General features: G+C 40.4%; 1 protein-coding gene across 1 annotated transcript; it reads left to right on the top strand.

Annotated features, from left to right (window-relative positions):
- Positions 1 to 953: 953 nt before the first annotated feature.
- On the top strand, positions 954 to 2,849 carry LOC132824677 (interleukin-22-like). The gene is made up of 5 exons (XM_060839323.1): positions 954 to 1,217; positions 1,302 to 1,367; positions 1,482 to 1,631; positions 2,107 to 2,169; positions 2,576 to 2,849. The coding sequence occupies exons 1-5, from the start codon at positions 1,056 to 1,058 to the stop codon at positions 2,678 to 2,680; spliced, it is 546 nt and encodes a 181-aa protein (XP_060695306.1). The 5' UTR covers positions 954 to 1,055; the 3' UTR covers positions 2,681 to 2,849.
- The last annotated feature ends 12,144 nt before the right edge of the window (positions 2,850 to 14,993 follow it).

Here is a 14,993-nt window from a genome sequence, read left to right as displayed (position 1 = left end):
GAACTGGATATTATTGAAGAGTTTGCAAAGGGTGAGAAAAGAAAATAGAGAGAAGCAGAATGATGGAGGATTGGGTGGTGGTGCTGTTGGGAGTGGGGTTTGGGAGTAGGGGAAGAAGGAGAGGTCGGTGAAGTGAACTGGGAAAGGCTTGAGGTGACAGATAAGAAGGCATAGATGATGGCAATTTTAGAGGTGAAGAAATCGAGGAAATCTCATATTGGGTATAGAAGATTAGAACGGAGGGGATACATGAAATTATTTTGTTGGTGTTGGTCCTTAGTTAAGACTGAAAGTGCCACAAAATATGTCTACATTGATTCTGCCATGACTTCTACACCACGTCGTCTTTTGACAGACCTTCTAATACAAAATGTGTTGAGTTCAACCTTTGCAATGAATGAAAATAGACCTTGGAAAAAGGCGACCTGCTTTGCAGTTTGCTGAAGAATTCAGAGCCTGTTATTAAAAGCACTATTAGACGGACACGCCGCCTTTCAAAGTTCAATGGCAGAGATCATCAACAATTTGCTACTGTAAGTCCGCCTGGGGGCTCTGTAACCTTTCTGCAATCGCTTGATCGGGTTATGTGATAAACTAGTACCAAATATTCATGCTTCTCGTTCAGTTAAAAGGTAAAACAGTGTTTTATATGTATTGTAAGAGACCAGAGTGGAAAATTACTAATGTAGGGCAATACATCGAAATAATATAGTTTCTGAAAAGTCCTTTTTTAGGTAGAAAAAGCTGACTAAATGATCTGATAACCGAGCGCAATCAATTTGCACACTCAGCAAAACATTCGGCTTGTTACCTGGAAGAAAGCGGAAACTTGATGAGTAAATGATAGACGTCATAAGGTCATTCAGGGAAATTTTCGTACTACCAATGAACGATATATAAACAATGCAAGGTGGTGTAAAGATTCAGAAAATTAAGTGCTGTGTATAACTTGGTGCAGCACAATATCAGCCAGCCTCATCATAACCTTGATTAACGTGAAGAGTAAAACGACTTTGATTTGCAAGTGGACCAGCTCTGTCTCATAATATTCCTCCATGATGTACTTCCAGAGTTTAGCAGCATTGGTACTTGGCTATTTTGCAGTCATGGTCAGTTGTGCACCTTGGTTGAAATCAAGGCACTCTAGCATGGTTTGCCATGTGGAAGAACAGTTGCTACGATATATGAGACACAAATTCCATGCCCTATCTGACGAGGTAAGAAAAAGACCACCGTTTTTCAATCAATTCCATGCAAATGGCGTTTTTAATAACATTAATTCAAATGTACCATTTTCACAGGCTCAAAAGATCGACACGGATACTGACACAAGACTTATAGGAAAGGATTTATTTCAGGGACTCCAGGTAAAACTTTGGCCTGATACTATGTTCATTCTTCAAGCTGACTGAATGCAAAGTGGTGAGCATGGAGGGTTTTTATTTGCAGAGTAAATGAAATATGGCTGGTTTATTTTGCAGGGGCATGGTAGATGTTACGTGCTTAAGGAGGTGATTGATTTCTACCTTGGAAACGTCCTATCATCTGAGGACCTGCATGCCAAATATTCTCATCTAAAGGAGATCAAGGAGTTTCTGGCTCTTCTGACGAAACAGCACATGTCCGATTGCGTAAGCATCTCCTTATCTCTGTAGATTTTGTAGTAGATGCACTCGAGGCTGAAGCACACAAAACCATAAAGTGCTGGAGAAATTCAACAGATCTGGCAGCATCTGTAGAAAGAGAAACAGAGATAACTTTCGAGACTGGTGACCTTTCTTAGAATGAAAGCAGCTAGGGAAAGGTGATATTTATATCTCCCACTACTAGTTGAAGGGTCACTGGATTCAAAAGGTTAACTGTGTTTTCTCTGGTTGGATGCTGCCTGATCTGCAGAGTTTCTTCAGCAATTTCTGTTTTGTTTCAGATTTCCAGAGTCCACAGTTTTTTTGTTTTATTTGTGCACAGGGTGTCAAAAGACAGTAGAAGAGTGTTTTAACACTCCATTTGGAGGATAAAATGTAAATACCAACTATAGTAAAAAAAAGTACTTTCTGCTAACAACTTGCTAAATGTTTGTAATTGATTTACTTGCGTTTTTTTTAGAATACAAAAAACAGAGCTCAAGCAAAACATAACATTGATCGACTGAAACAGAAACTGAACCAGGTAATGATTGAAGTAAATTGCCCACACATTGCATGTTTTTGGCATAACCTAACCATGAAGATGTTAATTGTAATACTCTCTGACAATCCTGGTAATCATTTCTACAAAACTGATTCATTTTGTCTTTGAGAGCCATTATTCTTAAATAAAAGTTAAAAATGCTGAAAATATTCAGCAGATCAGGCAGAATGATGTATCCTTGGATGCTGCCTGACCTGCGGAGTATTTCCACTATTTTCTCTTTTCTTTTACAATATTCTAATCTTAAAGTAATCACTGGTCAAAGACTGAGAGGCAAATAGAATTGATCTCACCAGAGCTCAGCTGCATGATACTCAGTTGTCTGCATATTTGCCAATGAATTGCATTGATTGACTGACTGTTATTTTTGCTAATGTTTTTCCAGCTCAGTGAGAAGAGGGCAGCCAAGGTCATAGGAGAGCTATTCATGCTTCTTCAGGAGATTGGAAAGTATTGTTCAGTACCAAACATGAAGGAACCTGGTCACTAGAGGAAACCAGTAGCTGATGAATAATGGAACTTTGTCAAGACCATTGAGTATCTGTTATAATTTCTGAAGGGCACATTTTCTTAACTTAACAGCAGAGAATATTTATTTCTGATGTATTTATTGTGTATAATTTTATACACATCATTGTATTTACTTTCTGTAAACTATGTGTAGCAATCAACATTGCTAAGTGGCATAAAATTTAAGATTGTGTCTTTAATTTTTAAAAATAAATATTTTTAATAACACAGAGTATTTGATCAATTCATTTTTTTGCCATTTACGTAGTAGGTGTTTTCTGTAGAAAATGTTCTCTATCCAGCTTAGATAGATATAATATATAAACCATTACATTATTGCAGATTACAACTTATTCCTATGTTGAATGGTCGAGTGCTTAACTTGCAAATAAAACAAATAATTAGTGCAAAAGATAAACTAAATTACACTTTCCCCTTTAAAATTGGAAGTCAATAAAATTCAAATTTTGTTGACTGTAGAAAGATTCTCATTCATTTAGTTGATTTTAATGGAAAATGACCTCCAAGCCACTCCCCATCCTAATTTGAAATATATTGCCATTCCTTCACCGTCGTTAGTTAAAATCCTTGAATTCTCTCCCTGGTGGCATTCTGAGTCAACCCACAACAGGTGGAGTGCAGCAGTTGAAGAAAGTAGCTTGCTACCACCTTCTCAAGGGTAACTAGTGATAGGAGATAAATGGTGGTCAGCCAGTGATCCCCACATTCTGCAAATGAATAAAAAAAATCCGAATGAGATCACAAGTGCTAAACCTCCAAGGTTGTGTCAAACATGTAAACCTCGGAAAATGGTTCATATCTTCAATGCAAAAACAAACTGTTGAAAACATGTGCATGACAAATTAGGAAACCAAATATTCAACTGATCCCGCACTTTAATTATTTCCTTTTATTTATTTAAATGCACTCAGCATACTGAGAGTCTATAAAACATGATTTTTTTTTGTGCAAATAATTTGTAGTCATGCAAATAAAAGTTAGGCAGAATTTTTAAAAGTACCAGGCATTTTTTGATTTAGTTTGACTATTTAAAAACTATCTTCCATCACTACAACAGTAATAACTAACAATATTTGATATCATGCTTACCTTAGAAGATGAGGGGGAATCTGATTGAAACTTACAGAATACTGAATGGCTGGACAGAGTAGATGTTGGAAAGATGTTTCCATTGGCAGGAGAGCTGAGGACCTGAGGGTACAGCCTTAGAGTAAAGGAAAGACCCTTTAGAATGGAGATAAGGAGAAACTTCTTAAGCCAGAGAGTGGTGAATCTGTGGAATTCATCTCCACAAAAGGCTGTGGAGGCCAGGTCATTGAGTATATTTAAGATAGCGATAGATAAGTTCTTGATTGCCAAGGGGATCAAAGGTTATGGGGAGAAAGTGTGAAAATGGGATTGAAGAACCAATCAGCCATGATTGAATGGCAGGTCAGACTCGATGGGCTGAATGATATAATTTCTGCCCCAATGTCTTATGTTCTTATGGTCTTATAGATTGGATTTCAGAAATGCTGTTTTCACCACATATGCATGTAAATATATGCACATAAACATACTGAAAACTCAGAATAAAATAATGAGGCAGGAAGCTCAAAGATATTGAAATCACAAACCAAAGAAACATTCCAACAATTATGACATAAAATTCAATAAGTGATTGAAGCTCACAATTTGACTTTACATTGACATAGATTTCAAGTTATATTCATTCACATTCGTGTAAGGAAAATGGGAAATCAAAAGTAGATCAAACATTTTATTGTAATCATATAACAGAACAATTGTTAAGCATTTTAAACGGCAATTTACATTATGAAATGTTGGGTAATCCTTTTGATAAATAATGCAAAATAAAAGCCAAAGTGCATCTATAAAGTTGTCCATCATGAGCACAATGTCAACTCTTCTAGGTATTCTTCATCTAGTCAAAATGTTTGGTGATTTGAGATGCAGACAATGTCCCTTTAAGAAATGTTCTTTCAGATAATTTTGAGTGGTAATTAATGACTAAAATTAAAATGGAAAGGTAGTACCGGATTTTGAACTTTAGTGTCTATGTTTTCCAGTTGGAAATTGTACTTACACACAAATCCAACCCTTGGAATCATGACCAAACTGAGAGCTATCAAGATGCATTTTTCACTTTTCACATTGGTTATTGATGCTGAATGGAGACATTCAGTGCCTGTAAAGTATCTAACTTCAAAAAGAATTTGTCAAAATATCAAACAGAAGATTAAAGAGTATGGAATTAGTGGTAGAGCAAAAAAGTTGATTGGAAGCTAAGGGGTTTGTTCTGCAGCAGCTTCTCTTCAGTATGCAAGTTAATAATTTCAAATAAGGGACAAAAGGATTCATGACATCTGCCAGGTAATATGAAAACAACAGGTGGACCAAATAATTCAGATGACCAGATGAAGATGCAAAGAGATAAGCAGACATGGTCTAAATTTAAATTCTAATTTGAAAGATAGATGCCCTGGCAATGCAATATTCCCATATTGTCATTGTCTTAGTTCCACAGAAATAAAATGTCAACCCTAGATTGTGTACACAATTCCTGGAGTGGAGGTTGTACCCAAGGCTGTCTGGTTTAGTTACTAAGAACAAACATTACTGTCAAGCTCAGGCCATGTCTAATATAAATTGTATGAATAAGTGAATCTGTTTAGCAATAATTTATAATATTTTCTAAGATATTTCTCTTTTGTATTAATTGTCTTAGTTCTTAAGTCCTCCTTATGGACTCTGTATATTTACTTTGAATTTCAGAGATTTGATTTCTTTCCTGAATTTTCATCAGTTTTCCCATTTTCTATGGAGTTTTAAAAATAAGATAGTAACCAACCTCTGAACTACTGATTCTTTAATTAAAGTATTCATTATGATATAACAAAGCTGTTGATTATTTGAAGTATTAATTGACGGTTTTATACTGTGAAATAAATTATTAGCTAAAATTCAGGAAAAGAAAAGGGTTATTCAGAGGTCTGAAAAGTTTGGAAAAAACTGAAGTCCTCACTTAAATTAACATTCAGGAAGTGTGTCACTTCATTGTGTGCTCTGCTGCACCAGTTATTCATTGAAGCAAACCCTGGATTAAACCACTTACTACGCACAAACCTATTATGCTGATACATTTTAGAAAATGCACCCACTTATGGAGGCAGCAGGTCAATTTGAAAAAAAAAACAACTCATAAAGCAACTTGCTTAGTAATACCTGAAGTCGTCAGAGTAACAGATGCTATCCATCTTAAAATCATTTTGTAAAAGCTGTATAGTCAAAGAGTACAGAACACTGCTTCGTACAAAATAGCAATGGACTCAGTACTGTCTCAATGCTTTTATTAAACAGGTCGCTTTATTAATAATCAAGATTCTGTTGACAGCTATTCTTGTTAGTACAGGGGCAACACAGCAAGTAGTAAGGCTTCAATATACAGTGTTGAAAGGTTCATCCATCTCTTAATAAAAGGCACCTACTGCTTTTAGGTAAGTGAAAGCATTCACTTTGAAATTAACTTACCGTGTTAGTGTAATGATCAGAATGAATTAGTGCCAAATGATGAGATTGTTCTGTGTAAAAGTAAATTAAATGCAAGCTTTTCTGGAGTGCATGAATTCTGCATATGATCCAATTCCAAATAATTTAAATATATTAAGCAACAGCATGCTTTGTAGAGGCTGTACACAATTTTGTTTGCAGAGTAATAGAAACAATACATTGAAAACATTGACACAAATTTTATAAGGCTTCACCAGAGCCACTCACTGATGATGTTACCTAGTGTGGTGATGAAATGTCTGAAAACAAACCTTCAAGTTTAGTGAGCTAACTTGCATACTGAAGAACATGATATGTCAGGAGCCCAAATATTATGAATAAGAAAAACCTTGTATTTAGTGTCCAATAGAAATAATTGTGCCATTTAATTTATGGGTCAATTTACCATGAATGGAGCTATCTATATTGTCACATACAGTGATATTTAAGAAGGTAGAAAGCAGAATATTACAGATCTGTCATCAGCTTAGCACCATGTTAGGATCAGTTGTTAGATTCCAACAGCAGATAAAATTATTTGGACAAGAGTGAACTAGCTGACTGTGTGCTGGTTGAATTTTTTGAGGAGGTCATCAGTAATCTGTAAAAGGTTGTATGACTATTGTCTAATTGAACTTACATACACATTTAGGAATTATCAAGAAATTATTAGGACAAATGACAGTGCACACAATTGGATGTAACTTTTCAAATTGCGTTGGTAATTTGTTGCAAGTAGACAGGATAGGGAACATTTTACGTCTCATTAAATGTGACAATTTATGCTCCCAAGGATTTAAATTTAGGTGTCATTTTGTCACCTAATACAGAAATTAGTTGGATGAATGACTAGGAAGTTTTCTATCCAATTACTCTGTTTCAGAGTCACAGGGAGCCAGAAAAAGACATAGACAACCTAAGAGAGTGGGCAAACTATGGCATAGTTCAGGATTGGAAATTGAAAGATAATCCATCAATGATTCAAGAAGAATGAATTAGAATATAGAGAGATTTGGATTTGTGGTGGAGTGAATGGATTTAGATGACAAATTGCTAAAAGCTTGTGCACAGATCAAGAAAAGCTACTCAAAAAGACTAATGGAACTTTATTCCAAGGAGTGCATTTCATAATTTATATAAATGATTTTGGATGTGAACATAGAAGTTGTAGTTAGTCAGTTTGCAGATGACACCAAAATTGGAGATGTAGTGGATAGTGAAGAAAGTTACCTCAGATGACAATGGGATCTTGATAAGATGGACCAATGGGCTGAGGAGTGGCAGATGGAGTTTAATTTAGATAAATGTGAGGTGATGCACTTTGGAAAAGCAAATCCGAGCAGGACTTATACACTTAATGGTAAGGTCCTAGGGAATGTTGCTGAACAAAGAGACCTTGGAGTGCAGGCTCATAGCTCCTTTAAAGTAGAGTCGCATGTAGATAGGATAATGAAGAAGGCATTTGGTATGCTTTCCTTTATTGGTCAGAGTATTGAGTACAGGAGTTGGGAGATCATGTTGCGGCTGTACAGGACATTGGTTAGGCCCCTTTTGCAATATTGTGTGCAATTCTGGTCTCCTCCCTTATGGAAGGATGTTATGAAACTTGAAAGGGTTCAGAAAAAATTTAAAAGAATGTTGTCAGGTTTGGAAGATTTGAGCTTTAGGGAGAGGCTGAAGAGGCTGAGGGGTGACCTTACAGAGGTTTATAAAATCATGAGGGTCATGGATAGGATAAACAGACATGATCTTTTCCCTGGGGTGGGGGAGTCCAGAACTAGAGGTATGAGTTCAAGGTGAGAGGGGAAAAATATAAAAGGGACCTAAGGGGCAACTATTTCGCGCAGAGGGTCGTGCGTGTATGAAATGGAAAGAACTGCCAGTGGAAGTGATGGAGGCCGATACAAATACAGCACTTAAAAGGCATCTGGATGGGTATATGAATAGGAAAGGGTTAGAGGGATATGGGCCGGGTGCTGCAAGTGAGACTAGATTAGGTTTGATTATCTCGACAGCATGGACGAGTTGGATCGAAGGGTCTGTTTCCGTGCTGTATACCTCTATGACTCTGACTGTAAGTGACACTTCAGATGTTTATTTCTTTCTCAAGTTTGATCTGGAGGACTGCATTCAATTTGAAAGGAAAGTGACACTGAGTTTGGAAGACAGATGATACATTCACTAGAATGGCACCATTGGTTAAATGGCTAAATAGTGAAGATAGTTTGCACAAATGTGATCTATGTTCCCTTCAGTATAGAAAGTGGAGTGAATGCATTTTTCCACAGAAGGCAGCAGAAATCTAAAACCCTCTCCAGGAAAGCCATTTGCAACTTTGAGATTTTGATTGATTGATTTTTGTTGGGCAATGATATGAAGCAATCTGAAGAAATAGAGCTTTACCACATACAGTAAGCTGAATGACTGTTTCTGACCCTATATTAGTATGTTTTCCAAAAACATTGGTCAATAATTATTCACTAGTTCCCAAATGAGCACTTAGTGAATACTCACATGTTCTTAAACATTGTTGAGTGAACAGTTTAGACAGTGGATGGCCCTTCTCGCAGTTCAACAGTTTAATACTGCAGGGTAAAACCAATGACTGCAGATGCTGGAAACCAGTTTCTGGATTAGTGGTGCTGGAAGAGCACAGCAGTTCAGGCAGCATCCAAGGAGCAGTAAAATCGACGTTTCGGGCAAAAGCCCTTCATCAGGAATAAAGGCAGAGAGCCTGAAGCGTGGAGAGATAAGCGAGAGGAGGGTGGGGGTGGGGAGAAAGTAGCATAGAGTACAATAGGTGAGTGGGGGAGGGGATGAGGGTGATAGGTCGGGGGTGGGGGGAGGGTGGAGTGGATGGGTGGAAAAGAAGATAGGCAGGTAGGACAAGTCCGGACAAGTCATGGAGACAACGCTGAGCTGGAGGTTTGGAACTAGGGTGAGGTGGGGGAAGGGGAAATGAGGAAACTGTTGAAGTCCACATTGATGCCCTGGGGCTGAAGTGTTCCGAGGCGGTCTTCCTCCAGGAGTCTGGTGGTGAGGGAGTGGCAGTGAAGGAGGCCCAGGACCTCCCTGCCCTCGGCAGATTGGGAGGGGGAGTTGGAAATGTTGGGCCACAGGGTGGTGTGGTTGATTGGTGCGGGTGTCCTAGAGGTGTTTCCTAAAGCGCTCTGCTAGGAGGCACCCAGTCTCCCCAAAGTAGAGGAGACCGCATCGGGAGCAACGGATACAATAAATGATATTAGTGAGTGTGCAGGTAAAACTTTGATGGATGTGGAAGGCTCCTTTAGGGCCTTGGATGGAGGTGAGGGAGGAGGTGTGGGCACAGGTTTTGCAGTTCCTGCGGTGGCAGGGGAAGGTGCCAGGATGGAAGGGTGAGTTGTAGGGGGGCGTGGACCTGACCAGGTAGTCACGGAGGGAACGATCTTTGCAGAAAGCGGAAAGGGGTGGGGAGGGAAATATATCCCTGGTGGTGGGGTCTTTTTGGAGGTGGCAGAAATGTCGGCAGATGATTTGGTTTATGCGAATGTTGGTAGGGTGGAAGGTGAGTACCAGGGGTGTTCTGTCCTTGTCACGGTTGGAGGGGTGGGGTCTGAGAGCGGAGGTGCGGAATGTGGACGAGATGCGTTGGAGAGCATCTTTAACCACGTGGGAAGGGAAATTGCGGTCTCTAAAGAAGGAGGCCATCTGGTGTGTTCTTTGGTGGAACTGGTCCTCCTAGGAGCAGAAACGGTGGAGGCAGAGGAATTGGGAATGTGGGATGGCATTTTTATAAGATGTAGGGTGGGAAGAGGTGTAATCCAGGTAGCTGTGGGAGTCGGTGGGTTTGTAAAAAATGTCAGTGTCAAGTCGGTCATCATTAATGGAGATGGAGAGGTCCAGGAAGGGGAGGGAGGTGTCAGAGATGGTCCAGGTAAATTTAAGATCAGGGTGGAATGTGTTGGTGAAGTTGATGAATTGCTGAACCTCCTCGCGGGAGCACTATGTGGTGCCAATGCAGTCATCAATGTAGCGGAGGAATAGGTGGGGAGTAGTGCTAGTGTAATTACGGAAGATTGACTGTTCTACGTAGCCATCAAAGAGACAGGCATAGCTGGGGTCCATACATGTGCCCATGGCTACCGCTTTGGTAAAAATTGTCAGTGTCAAGTCGGTCGTCATTAATGGAGATGGAGAGGTCCAGGAGAGGGAGGGAGGTGTCAGAGATGGTCCAGGTAATTTTAAGGTCAGGGTGGAATGTGTTGGTGAAGTTGATGAATTGCTCAACCTCCTCGTGGAGCATGAGGTGGCGCCAATGCAGTCATGAATGTAGCAGAGGAAGAGGTGGGGGAGTGATACCTGTGTAATTACAGAAGATTGACTGTTCTATGTAATCAATAAAGAGACAGGCATAGCTGGGGCCCATACGTGTGCCCATGGCTACCCCTTTAGTTAAAAAATGTCAGTGTCAAGTCAGTCATCTTTACACCTCTTCCCACCCTACCTCTTGCAAAAATGCCATCTAATATTCCCAATTCCTCCATCTTTGCTGTATCTGCTCCCAGGAGGATCAGTTCCACCACAGATGCCCTCGTTCTTTAGAGACCGCAATTTCCCTTCCCACGTGGTTAAAGATGCCCTCCAACGCATCTCGTCCACATCCCGCACCTCCACCCTCAGACCCCACCTCTCCAACCGTAACAAGGACAGAACGCCCCTGGTGCTCACCTTCCACCCTACAAACCTTCGCATAAACCAAATCATCCGCCGACATTTCCGCCACCTCCAAAAAGATCCCACCACCAGGGATATATTTCCCTCCCCACCCCTTTCCGCCTTTCGCAAAGACATTCCCTCCGTGACTACCTGGTCAGGTCCACGTCCCCCTACGACTCACCCTCCCATCCTAGCACCTTCCGCTGCCACCGCAGGAATTGCAAAACCTGTGCCCACACCTCCTTCCTCACCTCCCTCATGTTTCCGCTGATGGGTGAGCGCCAAACCAGAGGACAGAGCTTAAAAATATGGGGTAGACCATTTAGGACAGAGATGAGAAACTTCTTCACCCAGAGAGTGGTGGCTCTGTGGAATGCTCTGCCCCAGAGGGCAGAGGAGGCCCAGTCTCTGGATTCATTTAAGAAACAGTTGGATAGAGCTCTCAAGGATAGTGGAATCAAGGGTTATGGAGATAAGGCAGAAACAGGATACTGTTTAAGGATGATCAGCCATGATCATATTGAATGGTGGTGTAGGTTCGAAGGGCAGAGTGGCCTACTCCTGCACCTATTGACTATTCGAGTAAAAAATGAGGTCTGCAGATGCTGGAGATCACAGCTGCAAATGTGTTGCTGGTCAAAGCACAGCAGGCCAGGCAGCATCTCAGGAATAGAGAATTCGACGTTTCGAGCATAAGCCCTTCATCAGGATGAAGGGCTTATGCTCGAAACGTCGAATTCTCTATTCCTGAGATGCTGCCTGGCCTGCTGTGCTTTGACCAGCAACACATTTGCAGCACCTATTGACTATAGTCTATTGTCTCCATCCGATACCCCAAAGGAGCCTTCCACATCCATCAAAGTTTTACCTGCACATCCACTAATATAATTTATTGTATCCGTTGCTCCCGATGCGGTCTCCTCTACACTGGGGAGGCTGGGTGCCTCCTAGCAGAGCGCTTTAGGGAACATCTCCGGGACACCCACACCAATCAACCACACCGCCCTGTAGCCCAACATTTCAACTCCCCCTCCCACTCTGCCGAGAACGTGGAGGTCCTGGGCCTCCTTCACCGCCACTCCCTCACCACCAGACGCCTGGAGGAAGAACACCTCATCTTCTGCCTCGGAACACTTCAACCCCAGGGCATCAATGTGGACTCAACAGTTTCCTCATTTCTCCTTCCCCCACCTCACCCTAGTTCCAAACTTCCAGCTCAGCACTGTCCCCATGACTTGTGCTACCTGCCTATCTTCTTTTTCACCTCTTCACTCCACCCTCCCCCCGCCCCCGACCTGTCACCTTCATCCCCTCCCCCACTCACCTATTGTACTCTATGCTACTTTCTCCCCACCCCCACCCTCATCTCGCTTATCTCTCCACGCTTCAGGCTCTCTGCCTTTATTCCTGATGAAGGGCTTTTGCCCGAAACGTCGATTTTACTGCTCCTTGGATGCTGCCTGAACTGCTGTGCTCTTCCAGCACCAATAATCCAGTTTAATACTACACTTTTATCAGGTTTCTTCATACAGGCATATTTGTAACAAAGTTGTATGCAGAGGAGAAGGGGGAGAAAGTGAGCCAAGCATATATGTTTTCATGGAATCCCATTGCCACTAGAGGCCAGAGAGTATATCATTCCAGGCCCACCTTAGTCAATATTGGTGTGTGGTGAAGCCAATGCACATTAATAGGAGAGGTTATGTCAGATTTAGACACTGAAATATATAATAATTTTTAACATTGGTTGCCATTTATTATACAAGTGTTTACTCAATAATATCTAATTGTCTTTCATAAATCATTCTTTTTGAAAAAAATATATGGCACTATCTATTTTATGAAACATAGCCCAGCTTCTAATCCAATGGACTAAATGTGTCAAATGCACCTAACACTGCTAGCACATACATTAACAGGTCTCTCCCGAAAACAGATTAAATACTGGCAAATACCTGATATTCAGATTTGCAACAAAAATTGTTAAATTATAATCTGAGGAACTGACACACTTCTGGATTAATTTCATGTTGCGCAGTTAAATGCCATAATAACACCAAAAATTGGTACAGGATAAATGCATGTCAAATGGTTCCCGAGTGTGGTAGCTGGAGGCAACAAACTCATTAAGTCATTCATCCTATGTATCAAAAGGGGAAAATATTTCAAAACTATTGACGATACTTTTTTTAGCAAAAGAAAAGTGATGGGTAGGAACTTGATCTAAAACTGAGTTCCAGTTGAACAAAAGCATACGTTACATAATCAATTTCCTAAAACATAAAAATACATTTAGAAAATACGGCGATCAAGTCTGTGCTGTTTTTCACAATGAGACCAGTTCTAATGATTGCAGGCTGTGAAACATATCATGAAATCATTTAAGTTAATATTCAATCTGACATGCCATAGCCTTTTTTCTGTTCAAAGTGCAATAATATTTATAAAGACAGTTTCTCATTCTGTATTGACGTAGAATTGGCGATTGCACCAGAGACTTCTGTTTTGCCATGTAAATTACAGCAAGGAATTTTTTTTTATTAAAAGGAAGTAAACATTGTACTGAATAGATTTGAACATTTTGTAACTGACTCCTACTTATCTCTGAAATTCAAATATTCCGAAGATCATGGACATATGTAAGTAGAATTTCCACGTTTGGTGATGTCATGGGGTGTGATTCTACATTCAGTTCTAAATGTTTGTGAAGCAATTTCGGAAATGTTGCAGCATGACTCATGTGCCTGATTTGCTGCAGGGGTAAGAAAAGAACAAATGGTTGCAATTCTTCTCAAAGTCAGTCGTTCATTGCTTCAAAATTACCATCACAGATGATGGCACATTTCGATCTAATGCACATTGTCATTTTAAAATAAGTGTTCAAAAGACTGATCATTGGACCAGCTGAGTACCTTTCACATTTCCCATTGCTATTTCCCATAATCCAAAAATTACAGCTGTGCCTATTTTACAAGTGTAGTATATATAGTCTAAATTAAGAGTTAGGTTTCCATTTGATTGGAGTGTGTGTTTCCTCAAACGTTTAGAGGCATTTAGAGGTATTTATTTGGACGTGATACTTTAGATTCAATACCTTAGCCTTAGCCAAATGGATGCGTGTGGTACAGTGGCTCAGTGGTTAGCACTACTACCTCACAGCCCTAGGGGCCTGTGTTCAATTCCTGCTTTGGGTGACTGCTTGTGTGAAGTTTACATATTCTCCCTGTGTGAGTGTGATATTTCTTGGTTTGCTCTGGTTCCCTCCCACAGCCCAAAGATGTGAAATTTAGATAGATTAGCTCTACTAAATTGCCCATCGAGTTCAGCAGATTAGGTGGATTAGTCATGGGAAATATGTAGAGTTACAAGCATTGAGTAGAGGGCATGTCTTATGTGGAGCTCTTAGGAGTGTTGGTGTGTACTTGTTGGGCCAAATGGCCTGTTTCCATACTAATGGGATTCTATGATTCTTGACAGTAGGAGACAGAATTTGCTGGTACGTGGTTGCTTTTGCTGAGACTGGAGGCTTGTGGAGTAGGAGTCATCATTAGTAAGTTTGCAGATAACACCAAAATTAGTGGCATAGTGAACAGCGAAGAAGATTATCTAAGAGAACAATGGAATGTTGATCAGCTGGGCCAATGGGCTGAGGAATGGCATATGGAGTTTAGCATGGATAAATGTGAGGTGTTTCATTTTAGTAAGACAAGCCGGGGCAGGACTTACACAGTTAATGGTAGGGTCCTGTGGGGGGAAGTAGGGGGTAGGGGTTGTTGATCAGGGAGATCTCAGGGTACAGGTACATAGTTTCTTGAAAGTAGCATTACAGGTAGAGTGATGAAGAAGGCATTTGGCACACTTGGCTTCAGCGGTCAGAGTATTGCATATAGGAGTTAATATGTGATGTTATGACATATGAGACACTGGTAATGTCACATTTGGAGTACTGCATACAATTTGAGTTGCCCTGCTGTGGGAAGAATGTTGTAGAATGATACAGAATGGAAACAGATCCTTCTGTCCAACTA

The sequence above is a fragment of the Hemiscyllium ocellatum genome, chromosome 19, assembly GCF_020745735.1.
Source record: "Hemiscyllium ocellatum isolate sHemOce1 chromosome 19, sHemOce1.pat.X.cur, whole genome shotgun sequence".
Classification (NCBI taxonomy): Eukaryota; Metazoa; Chordata; class Chondrichthyes; order Orectolobiformes; family Hemiscylliidae; genus Hemiscyllium; species Hemiscyllium ocellatum.
This window is presented reverse-complemented; position numbering and strand designations above follow the sequence as displayed.